The sequence below is a fragment of the Eriocheir sinensis genome, chromosome 20 (genome assembly GCF_024679095.1).
Source record: "Eriocheir sinensis breed Jianghai 21 chromosome 20, ASM2467909v1, whole genome shotgun sequence".
Classification (NCBI taxonomy): Eukaryota; Metazoa; Arthropoda; class Malacostraca; order Decapoda; family Varunidae; genus Eriocheir; species Eriocheir sinensis.
The window spans coordinates 17,675,769-17,688,268 of NC_066528.1; the positions used below are offsets into that span (position 1 = coordinate 17,675,769).

The window sequence follows — 12,500 nt, forward strand, 5'->3', positions numbered from 1 at the left end:
AAAAACTACTGAAACCCCCAAAATGGACCTTAAGGGAGATTCTAAGATGCCAAAGAGGGTCGTAGAAAAGGAATACGGTAAACACGCATTATATATAGACGGAGTTCGATTCCTTTATTGTGTTGACTCGAGACTGAACTCCTTTCGTTATAGTACCAAGGAAGGGATGTAGTGAAGGTGCTGTCGGTCACTCCCCCCCCCTCTTCACACACACACACACACACACACACACACACACACACACACACACACACAAGGTAATAAGGAATGTAATAGGTTCGTCCGTGACTCCTTACCTTAGTTTCTTTTCTTTATACACCTTTGCCTCCCTCGTTACGTTACCTTACCTTACCTATTCTTGCCTTACCTTACCTCACCTACCTTGTATATGATTCTTTTTGCCTTTTTTTTTTTTTTTACCTGTTTTACCTTTACCTTACAGCAAAGGAGACAGTAAGGCACACAAAAAAAAACAACATTAAAAAAAAAAAGAGAGAACAGAATAAGCAGAAGGCAGAGGGTTTGGAGGTCTAGAAGAGGTCTAGAATGATGGGACGGTCCGAGACGAGGGTGCTTACCTTACCTTACCTGTCCTTACCTTACCTTACCTGTCCTTACCTTACCTTACCTTACTTAACCTTACCTTACCTTACCTTACCTGTCCTTACCTTACCTTACCTTACCTTACCTTACCTGTCCTTACCTTACCTTACCTTACCTTACCTTACCTTACCTTACTTTACCTTACCTTACCTTACCTTACCTTACCTGTCCTTACCTTACCTTACCTTACCTTTCTACCTTATACATGATTAACTGCTGTACCCTCTTTTTTTAACTCCTTACCTTCTTACCTCACTTCCTGACTTACCTTATGGATAGTTTACCTTACTGTCCTTACCTTACCTTACCTTACCTTACCTTACCTTCCCTTTCTACCTTATATATGATTAACTTCTGTATCCCCTTTTTTTTCTCTTACCTTCATCTCTTTTCCACCTCTCTTAGTTTATTGATAACTACCTGCTTGTCTGTTTTTTCTATCTATCTATCTATCTACCTATCTATCTATTTATCTATCTGTCTATGCGTCAGAGTAAGTTAGGTTAGGTTCGGTTACGTTAGGGTGGGTAAGGTTATGTTATGTTATGTTATGTTAATGTTATGTTATGTTATGTTAATGTTATGTCATGCTATGTTAATGTTATGCTAGGTTAGGTTAGGTTAGGTTAGGGTAGGTTAGGTTACGTTTGGTCGGGTGTTCAAGAGTCACCTGTAAGTAATTGGTGAAGTTTATCACACTCCAAAGGCAAAGTTTACGTTCCCTTCATCGATCGCCTGCACGTTCTTCTTCGCTTGAATGCCTGTCGAACGTGAATGATTGAGAAGGTTAAAAGATCACATTCGACTTTTCTTTCGTTTTTTCTTTTCTTTTATTGTATGTTATTGTGTGTGTGTGTATGTGTGTGTGTGTGTGTGTGTGTGTGTGTGTGTGTGTGTGTGTGTGTGTGTGTGTGTGTGTGTTTATTTAAATCAATCGACTTTCCTTTTTTTTCTTTATTGCAGTTGTGAATGAGTTAGTGTGTGTGTGTGTGTGTGTGTGTGTGTGTGTGTGTGTGTGTGTGTGTGTGTGTGTGTGTTTTCACTTAAATTAGTCAGTTCTTTCTTTCTTCTTTTTTGTGTTTTTTTAGCGTTTGTGCGTATGTTTGTTTTCTCTTTAAATAATCTAACCTTTCTTTCATTTCTATTTATTTTATTTCATTTATTTATTTATTTATTATTTTTATGTGTGTTTTTACTTAATCAAACTAAGCCTGAATTCCTCTTATCAAACGTTCTAATTATAAGTATCAACAAAGCAATTATTACACGCAAATTAAGACCATTAAGCACCTACTTACGTCTTTCAATTCCACGTATTCATTATAGTAAAATCAATTCCCTAAGTGTGTGTGTGTGTGTGTGTGTGTGTGTGTGTGTGTGTGTGTGTGTGTGTGTGTGTGTGTGTGTGTGTGTGTGTGTTATATGTATTAGCTTTTAGTGTTCGTTTTTTATGCTTTAAGTCCTCTCGAGTAGCATAGTTGTGTTTGTTTAATGTGTTGTGTGTGTGTGTGTGTGTGTGTGTGTGTGTGTGTGTGTGTGTGTTATGGAATGCTGACCGCCAAGATAAAGATAAAAGAAATGTTGAGAAAGATAAAAAAAAAGAAAAGGTAACATTGATCCTCACCTGACATTCCTTACACGCTGAATTAGGGAGGCAAATACGGACCCTCATTTTCGGGGAAGTAATTTTGTGTATTATCTCCCCATTTCTCTCTCTCTCTCTCTCTCTCTCTCTCTCTCTCTCTCTCTCTCTCTCTCTCTCTCTCTCTCTCTCTCTCTCTCTCTCTCTCTCTCTCTCTCTCTCTCTCTCTCTCTCTTTTTCCTGTTATCTCTTCTCCTTTTTTTTTTTTTTTTTTTTTTTTTTTTTTTTTTTCTTTTTTTTTTTTTTTTTATTTTTATTTTTTGCTCAACCCTTCAATACTCTTGTCACGTGAATCATTTTATACATGTTTTATTTTTGTTTATTTTTTTCCATTGTTCATGTTTTACTCTGTTTTTTTTTTGTAATATTCTTGTACATATTTTTTGGTTTATATTTTTTGTTTTCTTTTTAATCTTTTTTTCATATTTTTTTCCCGCGTGTCAGTTCTATTTTTCAACGTACAATTTACTATGTTTTGTTTTTGTCTGTTTTCCTGTGAGTTATTTCTTTCACTCCACACAATTCTTTCATTCCATTTCGCTATATTGCTTTTCTTGTCTCCTACATTACACGCATATTCTAACTCATTCTCTGTTTTAATTTCCTATTTCTTGTCTTTTAATTGTTTTACCTACATATTATTTTGCTCATTTTCTTTATCTGATTTTTCCTTTCACTCCATTTCTCTATATTGCTTTTCTCGTCTCCTATATTACACGGATATTCTAACTCATTCTCTATTTTTATTTCCTATTTCTTGTCTTTCAAATATTTTACCTACATATTATTTTGCTCATTTTCTTTATCTGCTTTTTCCTTTCAGTCCATTCCTCTATATTAGTTTTCTTGTCTCCTATATTACACGGATATTCTAACTCATTCTCTGTTTTTATTTCCTCTTTCTTGTCTTTCAAATTTTTTACCTACATATTAGTTTTGCTTATTTTCTTTATCTGCGTTTTCCCTTTCACTTCACACAATTCTTCCATTCCATTTTGCTATATTCCTCTTTTTGTCTCCTATATTACACGCTTATTCTAACTCATTCTCTATTTTTGTTTCCTATTTCTTGCCTTTCAATATTGTTTTACCTACATATTATTTTGCTCAATTTCTTTATCTGCAATTCCCTTTTACTACACACACAATTCTTCCATTCCATTTTGCTATATTCCTCTTCTTGTCTCCTATATTACACGCTTTTCCCATCTCATTCTTCGTCCGTATTTCCTTTTCACACGTTTTACAAGGTTTTATTTCTTTTTCTTTTCCTTTGTGTATTTTTCTTTTACCTCACTTAGTTCATTCATTTCATTCTTCTTCTTCTTGTCTCCATTACTCTCATATTTCAGCTATTCTTCATTCTTATTTTATTTTTTAACTTGTCTTTATACTCACACTCTACGTTAATTCCTCTTCAAGTTTTTGATTTGTTTTTAATCCACTCAAATTTTCATTACATTTTCCTCTATTATTTTTTTTTGTCGTGTCTTTACTGTCATTCTTCATCGTTATTTCCTTCGTTAACTTGTCTTTATACTTACACTCTACGTTAATTCATCTTCTAGTTTTTGTTTTGTTTTTAATCCACTCAAATTTTCATTACATTTTCCTCTATGTTTTTTTGTCGTGTCTCTACTGTCATTCTTTATCGTTATTTCCTTCGTTAATTCATCTTCTAGTTTTAGTTTTGTTTTTAATCCACTCAAATTTTCATTACATTTTCCTCTATTAGTTTTCTTGTCGTGTCTCTCCTGTTATTCTTTATCGTTATTTCCTTCGTTAATTCATCTTCTAGTTTTAGTTTTGTTTTTAATTCACTCAATTCTTCATTTCATTTTCCTCTATGTTTTTTTGTCGTGTCTCTACTGTACCTTTTATTCATTCGTTCATTCATTTATTATCCTTTATTATTTATTTATTCATTTATTTACTTATTATCATTTCCCCGTTCGTTTCAGTGCTTTACGAGACTATATGGAAAGATAGCTTGTTGACGTTGTTGGTACCATTGCACGCGTATCCAAGACTCATTCCTCGTGTGTATTTTCCTGCAATACTTCTTCCTCTCCTTTCCTTACATAGCACAGTCACGCCAGCCCTTTTAACCAGTCCGTACGTGTCGTGTGCGGAACATGTCCCTAACGCGTCGCATATATTCCGTGGCTCCCCAAGGACATGGACTCGGGCACTGCGGGTTGTTGTAAGACACGGCAATGCGTACTAAAGGAGGAGGAGGAGGAGGAGGAGGAGGAGAATGAAGCAAAAAAGGGCAAAGAATTAAGGAAGTATTCGGAAGGAGGAGAAAAAGGAGAATACAGAGGAGGAGGAGGAGGAGACAGAGGAGGAGAATAACAGAGAAAAAGGAGAATGAAGAGAAAAACTCGTAGGGAAGAAGTTATGCTGGTAGAGAGAAAGATAATATAGAAGAAGAGGAGGAGGAGGAGGTGGAGGAGGAGGAGGAAGAAGAAGAAGAAAAAGAGGTCCAGGATAACGACTAGAACACGGAGAAAGAGAGAGACAGTTGATGATGATGATGAAGAAGAGGAAGAAGAAGAAAAGGAGGAAGAAGAGGAAGAAGAAGGAAGAGGAGGAGGAGGAGGAAGTGGAAGCTAAAAAGGAGAAGGAAGGGAAGAAGGAGGAAGAGAGACATTCCATAGTAGCAGTAGTAGTAGTAGTAGTAGTAGTAGTAGTAGTAGTAGTAGTAGTAGAAGGAAAGGAAGGAGGGAGAGAGAGGAACACTCCATGGTATTAGCAGTGATGATAGTGATGGCGTTGATGGCGGTGGAGTGCTCGCAGTAAAAGGAGACTATGGGAGCGTGACTTGATCTACGATGGCGGGACTTCCTGCGGCGCCAGCTAGTCTAGGCCGCGGCGCCCTGACGGTGGGTTGGCCAGGCGTCAGTGTGTGGTGTGCGTTGCAGCTAGTGGCGAGAGCTCAGACCCCTTAGTACTGATCTAGCAAGTGACAGTCGGCCCTAACTCGCAAGCACTGACTCACTCGCCCGCATATATATTTGGAGTCTTGTGAGCGAGGTGATAGTGTGACAAGGCTTATGACCCTCCCTCGGTATTGGTCTAGCAAGTGATAACCGGTTGATGTTAACACACCCGCATCTGTCTTTCGTAGAGGTTGTGGTGTTTTCAATTGTCGTTTTATGAGCCTAGTGATCGTTTGACAAGCCTTCTGGGCCGTCCCTTAGTACTCGTTGGGATAGTGACAGTGTGGCGCATATTCTCAAGCATTTCGGTCCTTCGTAGAGGTTGTGGGTGTTTCTGAGAGTGGTTTTATGACCCTAGTGATCGTTTGACAAGGCTGTGACATTGTGGCGCTTTCTCTTCGGCATTTTAGGATTCACACACTTACTTCTGTCCTTCGTAGAGTTTGTGGGTGTTTCTGAGGGTGGTTTTATGAGCCTAGTGATCGTTTGACAAGGCTAGTGACATTGTAGCGCATTCTCTTCGACATTTCAAGACTCACACACGTACTTTTGTCCTTCGTAGAGTTTGTGGGTGTTTCTGAGGGTGGTTTTATGAGCCTAGTGATCGTTTGACAAGACTAATGACATTGTAGCGCTTTCTCTTCGGCATTTTAGGACTCACACACGTACTTTTGTCCTTCGTAGAGTTTGTGGGGGTTCCCGAGGCTGGTTTTATGGGCCTAGTGATCGTTTGACAAGGCTCCTGCACCGTGAATGTGAGATAACAGACATGAGAACCCGATTAGCCTCCCTTGTGACCTCTGGAAGCTTGTTGTGAGGACCGAAAACGTCTGAGTATTGGTGTATCCGGTTAGGCAATCCCAGATCTCTCTCCAACCTCTCTCGGCTACTCTGACACGTGTGAAGCCAGTGTTTATAGTGTTGATTCTACGTATTGGCTTAGGAATTACTTACCAGCGTGGCTATAAGTGTTGTTTCTGAGTGCTTTGTGTGTACTATAAGAGTGTTGAGTTTTAAGGGGATGTGAGGTAGTGAGGGAGTGAAGGTTATAAGAAAGTGAAGTTCAGAGTGATGTTGAATGTGAGAAGCGGAATGAAGTTTATATGAAAGTTATGTACAGAGCGTTGAGTAATGAATGTAATAAGCGCGGTGGAGGTTACAGGAAAGTCAAGATTAGAATGACATTGAAGGATTTTAAGAAGGGGAATGAGGAATATAAGATCGCGATCATGATAATACTGATGTTTAATAAGTGGAGTTAAGATTATAAAGCAAGACAAGCTCAGTAGTTTAATATGCGGAGTGAAAATCATAGGAAAGTCAAGTTTAGACTGATATAAATGTAGGGAGTGCAGTGAAGAGAGTAATGGAAGTTTTGACAATGTGAAAATCATGTATAAATCGTTGCTTTCCACCCCAAAAGAGATTATTAAGAGTGAGCATCGCAGTGAATAGGACACGAAATTCCCTACTAATGTGTTTGATAGTTCAAGAGCCAGGTAGGACGCGTGGCAATGGTTTTAAGTTAGACAAATTCAGATTCAACAGAGACATAGGCAAGAATTGGTTCACTAATAGAGTGGTGGACGAATGGAACAGGCTTGGGAGCCATGTTGTGGGTGCCAGTACCATAGATACATTCAAGAAGAGGTTAGATAAAGCCATGGATGGTGAGGTAAGGTGGGGTTGAGTGTACAGGAGCTGCCTTGTATGGGTCAACCGGCCTCTTGCAGACTCCTTACGTTCTTATGTTCTTTTGTTAATGTGTGTGAATGTGTTTGTGTGTGTGACTCCCCGATATTCGTGAAAGTACACATTTTTTTTTTCACGTTACTGAAGGTGTTATTTTTTTTCTTTTTTTTTTACTATGTTTGAGTATAAGAAAAATGAAAACAAAACTTATCACCCAAAAAATAGTAGAAAAAATAATGAAACTGCAATGAAGAAATAATGTAGAAAAGAGACTTGTAGCAATCGTGTTTTCATGCATATATTTTTTTTTAATCTTTTGTACGTGTTTTTACTGTCATGATACGGTACACACACACACACACACACACACACACACACACATCACTATCGCCCCCCCCCATCCACCCACCACCACCACCACCACCACTGCCCTCACTCCCTTCACGACCCCCACCACCTCCACCTTCTCCACCACCACTACCACCACCACCACCACCACCACCACCACCATCACCTCCACCACCTTCGTGTCAAAGGATCGTGAAAGTGGAGGAAATAGCGGCTTCATTACAGTATAAGTAGCGACGTCCAGGAGTGTTAGGAAAATAGTAGTAGTAGTAGTAGTAGTAGTTGTAGTAGTAGTAGTAGTAGCGATAGTAGAAGGAATAGAGGAAGGACATGTAGCAATAGTAGTGAAAGTAGTAGTAGTAGTGGTAGTAGTAGTAATAGTAGTAGTAGTAGTAGTAGTAGTAGTAGTAGTAGTAGTAGTAGTAGTAGTAGTTTAGGTTGGTCAAGCAGTTATGTTATGTAAGACATCCTACACTTTTTACACCTCAGCTTACACCGGATGGAGATTGTGTAATTTAAAGGTCACAGTAGTAGTAACAACAACAGTAGTAGCAGTAGTAGTAGTAGTGATAGTAACAGTAGACATAGTAGTAGCAGTAGTAACAGTAGACGTAGTTGTATTAGTTTCAGTGATAACAACAACAACAACAACACTCTGTCAACACACACTACTCTCTCGGCCACCTCTTCGGATTCTTTACAGGAGCAGCGAGTAGCGGGCTTTTTTTTATTGTTTCCTTTTTTTGTGTGTGCCCTTGAGCTTTCCCCTTTGCTCTAAAACAACAACAACAACAACAACAACAACAACAACAACAAAAACAACAACAAGAGCATCCAGGTGTCGCAATGAACCGCTCGACACCATTCAGGAAATCATTATCTAGGAATGAAGCCGCCGCTGTCGTCCCCTGTCACACCTGGTCTCCCCTCCTCTCCCTCTCCCTCTCTCTTTTCCTCTCCCTCCCTCTCATTGTCATTCCCTTTCTCTACTCTCTCCCTCCTCTCTCTCCCTCTCTCTCTCTCTCTCTCTCTCTCTCTCTCTCTCTCTCTCTCTCTCTCTTCTTCTTCCGCTTCCTCTTCTTCCTTCCTCTCTTTCCCTTTTCTCTTCCTTTCCTCCGAACAGAGAGAGATAAAGAGGAAGGGAGGAAAGAATAGGTTAGGTAACTCTCTTCCCCTATTCCTCTCCCTCCTCTCTCTCCCTCTCTCTTTCTCTCCTCACAACATACACCTCTATCCATGCTCTATCTCTCCTCTCCCTCCCTCTCTCCCTCTTCTCTCCCTCCCTCTCTCTCTCCTTCCCCTCCTTCCCCCTTCTCTCTATCTCCTCCCAGTATGGTGAGGTTGGGTGCAGGGGAGAAGAGGAAAGGAGAGAGGAAAAGGAAGAGGAAAGAAAGGTAGGGAAATAGGAATCCTTGGTGGAATAGGAGGAAAATGGGAGAAAGGAGGGAGGGAGAGAGGGAATGAGAGGAAGGGAAAAATAGGAAAAAAACAAATAAAAAGAAAAATAAGAAGAATCACTTATGACGTGTTAAAAGAGGGAAAAAAGGATAAGGAAAAAAGAAAGAAGGAAAGAAAGGTAGATAATGAAAGAGGAAAAGTAGAATAGAATAGAAAAACAAACTGTAATAATATAAGTAATTAATCCCCCTATCATCACCATCACCACCACCATCATCACCATCACCACCACCATCATCACCATCACCACCACCATCATCACCACTCACACTCTTTCTATCTTCAGCCAAAACATCGCAACCACATCACCAACGGGACATCAGCTGCTGGTGGAGGAGGAGGAGGAGGGATAAGAGTAAGAGCGTGGGAAGAGAAAGAGGAGGAGGAGAAAATGCAGAGAAGTAAGGTGTGTGTGTTCGTGTGTGTGTGTGTGTGTGTGTGTGTGTGTGTTGGGTTGCTGGTGGTGGTGGTGGTGGTATGTGGCTTGTTGTTGTTGTCGTTGTTGCTGTTGTTGTTGATGGTGGTGGTGGTGGTGGTGGTGGTGTGTGGAGGGGAAGGGAAGGGAGGGAAATTCCTGTTATCTCTCCTTTTCCTTCCCTTCCCTCCGGTTTTTCCTCCCTTCTCTCTCTCTCTCTCTCTCTCTCTCCTCGCCCATCAATCTTGACTAAACTAAACCTATCAATGTATACGATAAGATAGAGATAGATAGATAGAAAGATAGATAGATGGAGATAGATCAGTCAGTCAGTCAGTCACTCACTCACTCACTCATTGACTAACTAACTAACGCACTCACTCACTCACTCACTAACTAACGTACTAACTCACTCACTCACTCACTCACTCACTCACTCCCTCTCTCCCTCCCTCACTAACTCAACCCCCCTTAAAAACAACAACTCAACATATCAGCATTATCAACGGTCATGCTAGTTTTGTTTTCTAATTCCATTCTTGTGACGGAAATAGTTTGAAGTGTTGGCTTTTCACAGAACTAACTCGACTCATCACAAACTCGGTCGTGATAACAAGTGATTGAAAAACAAATCAACAAAACCAATTAACCGTGCCTTGAAAATCGGGCCAGAAAATGACAAATCTCCCTTGGTATTGCTGATGAGGACTAATATGACGTTTGGAAATATCAGGCGTATGAATATTAGTGGTTTATGGGTTTGTAATGACCACCACTAGTGTTCTGGAACGATATCTACACCCAAAAGCGACTGAAAACACCCCGAAATGCCTTCAGACTCCGTGATATCGACTCTAACCCTCCTGCTACATGCTATAAATGCCATCCTGCCCTGTTAAGGAGTTAGCACCGACCTAAAATGCTCTCCAACTCCACAAGAGGCACTGAAGCCTACCCAACATGCCTTCCGACTCCGAGATCGAGACTTCAACCCTCTTTCCATGCGCTCTAAAGACTTCATGGCGCCGTTATTGAGTTCATGGTGACATAGAACGGTCTCGAACCCACAAGAAGTGACTGAAGACAGCTCAAAATGCCTTCAGACTCCAAAATCGAGCCTCCAACCTTGATATCACACGCTTTGAAGACTTCCCTGTGCTTTTAAGGAGTCTCCATCGTTCTATCAAGCTCCCCAACCCCAAAGAGGACCTGAAGACACCTCAAAATGCCTTCAGACTCCAAAATCGAGCCTCCAACCTTAGTACCAGACGGTTTGAAGACTTCCCTGTGCTTTTAAGGAGTCTGCATCGTTCTATCAAACTCTCCAACCCCAAAAGAGGACCTGAAGACACCTCAAAATGCCTTCAGACTCCAAAATCGAGCCTCCAACCTTAGTACCAGACGGTTTGAAGACTTCCCTGTGCTGTTAAAGAGTCTGCATCGTCCTTTCAAGCTCCCCAACCCCAAAGAGGACCTGAAGACACCTCAAAATGCCTTCAGACTCCAAAATCGAGCCTCCAACCTTAGTACCACACGGTTTGAAGACTTCCCTGTGCTTTTAAGGAGCCTCCATCGTCCTATCAAGCTCCCCAGCCCCAAAAGAAGCCTGAAGACACCTCAAAATGCCTTCAGACTCCGAGATAGAGACTTCAACCCTTATGCCACACGCTGAGCCTCGTCCGCAGATCCGCCGGCCACTCAGCAGCATTGACTTGCCTCCCGTGGTCCTCCCGGAGAGCTCAGCACGAGGAGACAAGCAAGCTGAGGTCAGGGAAAGCCTATCCGACGAGAGCTTACGGGCGGACACTCCTGAAGAGAAGGTGTGGACGGATGAGGGGAGGAAGTGGCTGGAGTTTGGTGAGGCGGTGTTGAAGGAGGTCTGGAGTGACGCTCGGGACTACCTGCACACAAGTATCCATCCCAAGGTAAGGTTAAGGTATCCATGGAAAGCTCTGACAGGTAGATAGCATATATTAAAGGTACTGTAAGGTAGTGTTTTGCAATGTGGCTTCTCGGTTCCTGTTTAGATGCTTAGGTAAGGATGTTTGGGACTGAGTAAGCTGTTAGGTGAAGGTGACCATGGAAAGCTCTGATAGGTAGATAGCATATATTAAAGGTATTGTAAGGTAGTGTTTTGCAATGTGGCTTCTCGGTTCCTGTTAAGATGCTTAGGTAAGGATGTTTGGGACTGAGTAAGCTGTTAGCTGAAGGTGCCCATGGAAAGCTTTGATAAGTGGATAACATATATTAAAGGTACTGTAAGGTAGTGTTTTGCAATGTGGCTTTTCGGCTCCTGTTAATGCTTAGGTAAGGATGTTTGGGACTGAGTAAGCTGTTAGGTGAAGGTGACCATGGAAAGCTCTGATAGGTAGATAGCATATATTAAAGGTACTGTAAGGTAGTGTTTTGCAATGTGGCTTTTCGGTTCCTGTTTAGATGCTTAGGTAAGGATGTTTGGGACTGAGTAAGCTGTTTTAAGGTTAAGGTATCCATGGAAAGCTCTGACAGGTAGATAGCATATATTAAAGGTATTGTAAGGTAGTGTTTTGCAATGTGGCTTCTCGGTTCCTGTTAATGCTTAGGTAAGGATGTTTGGGACTGAATAAGCTGTTAAGGTTGAGGTGCCCATGGAAAGCTCTGACAGGTAGATAGCATATATTAAAGGTACTGTAAGGTAGTGTTTTGCAATGTGGCTTCTCGGTTCCTGTTAATGCTTAGGTAAGGATGTTTGGGACTGAGTAAGCTGTTTTAAGGTTAAGGTGTCCATGGAAAGCTTTGATAGGTGGATAACATATATGAAAGGTATTGTAAGGTAGTGTTTTGCAATGTGGCTTCTCGGTTCCTGTTAATGCTTAGGTAAGGATGTTTGGGACTGAGTAAGCTGTTTTAAGGTTAAGGTATCCATGGAGAGCTCTGACAGGTAGATAGCATATATTAAAGGTATTGTAAGGTAGTGTTTTGCAATGTGGCTTCTCGGTTCCTGTTAAGATGCTTAGGTAAGGATTCTTTTTTACAACCGAGGAAACAGTTCAAAGGAAAGAAAAAACGGAAACAATGATGAAAAAAAGCCAGCTACTCACTGCTCCTACAAAAGAGTCCAGAGGAGCGCCCGAAAGATAGGTCAAAGAAAGGTGTTTTGTGACTGAATTAGCTTTTTGAGAACCAGCATCATCCCCCCCCCTCTCTCCAAGCGATAGAACCCAGAGACAGCAAGCACGAGGCATTACCAATTTTCTTTTTTTACAGCTAAAGAAACAGCTCAAAGGCAACCAAAAAAAAAAATGTAAAAAAAAGCCCGCTAATCGCTGTTCCCCCAAAGACAAGGTTAATGAGCGGCCAAAGGAGAGGTCAGTTTCGCTAGCTATCTATCAGTGCCACACACCCACCTGGCCGTGTTAAA

At 41.0% G+C, this 12,500-nt stretch overlaps 2 protein-coding genes across 2 annotated transcripts in view; both read left to right on the top strand.

Moving 5' to 3' along the window:
- The window catches only part of LOC127001078 (uncharacterized), a 17,329-nt gene extending 15,040 nt beyond the window's left edge, over positions 1-2,289 (top strand). Inside the window, exon 3 of the mRNA XM_050865250.1 lies at positions 2,254-2,289. Coding sequence (XP_050721207.1) covers positions 2,254-2,289 — 36 coding nt within the window. The remainder of the gene's footprint in view (positions 1-2,253) is intronic.
- Positions 2,290-10,722: 8,433 nt separating this feature from the next.
- The window catches only part of LOC127001296 (uncharacterized), a 3,469-nt gene continuing 1,691 nt past the window's right edge, over positions 10,723-12,500 (top strand). Inside the window, exon 1 of the mRNA XM_050865695.1 lies at positions 10,723-11,025. Within this exon, the coding sequence (XP_050721652.1) occupies positions 10,723-11,025 (303 nt within the window). The remainder of the gene's footprint in view (positions 11,026-12,500) is intronic.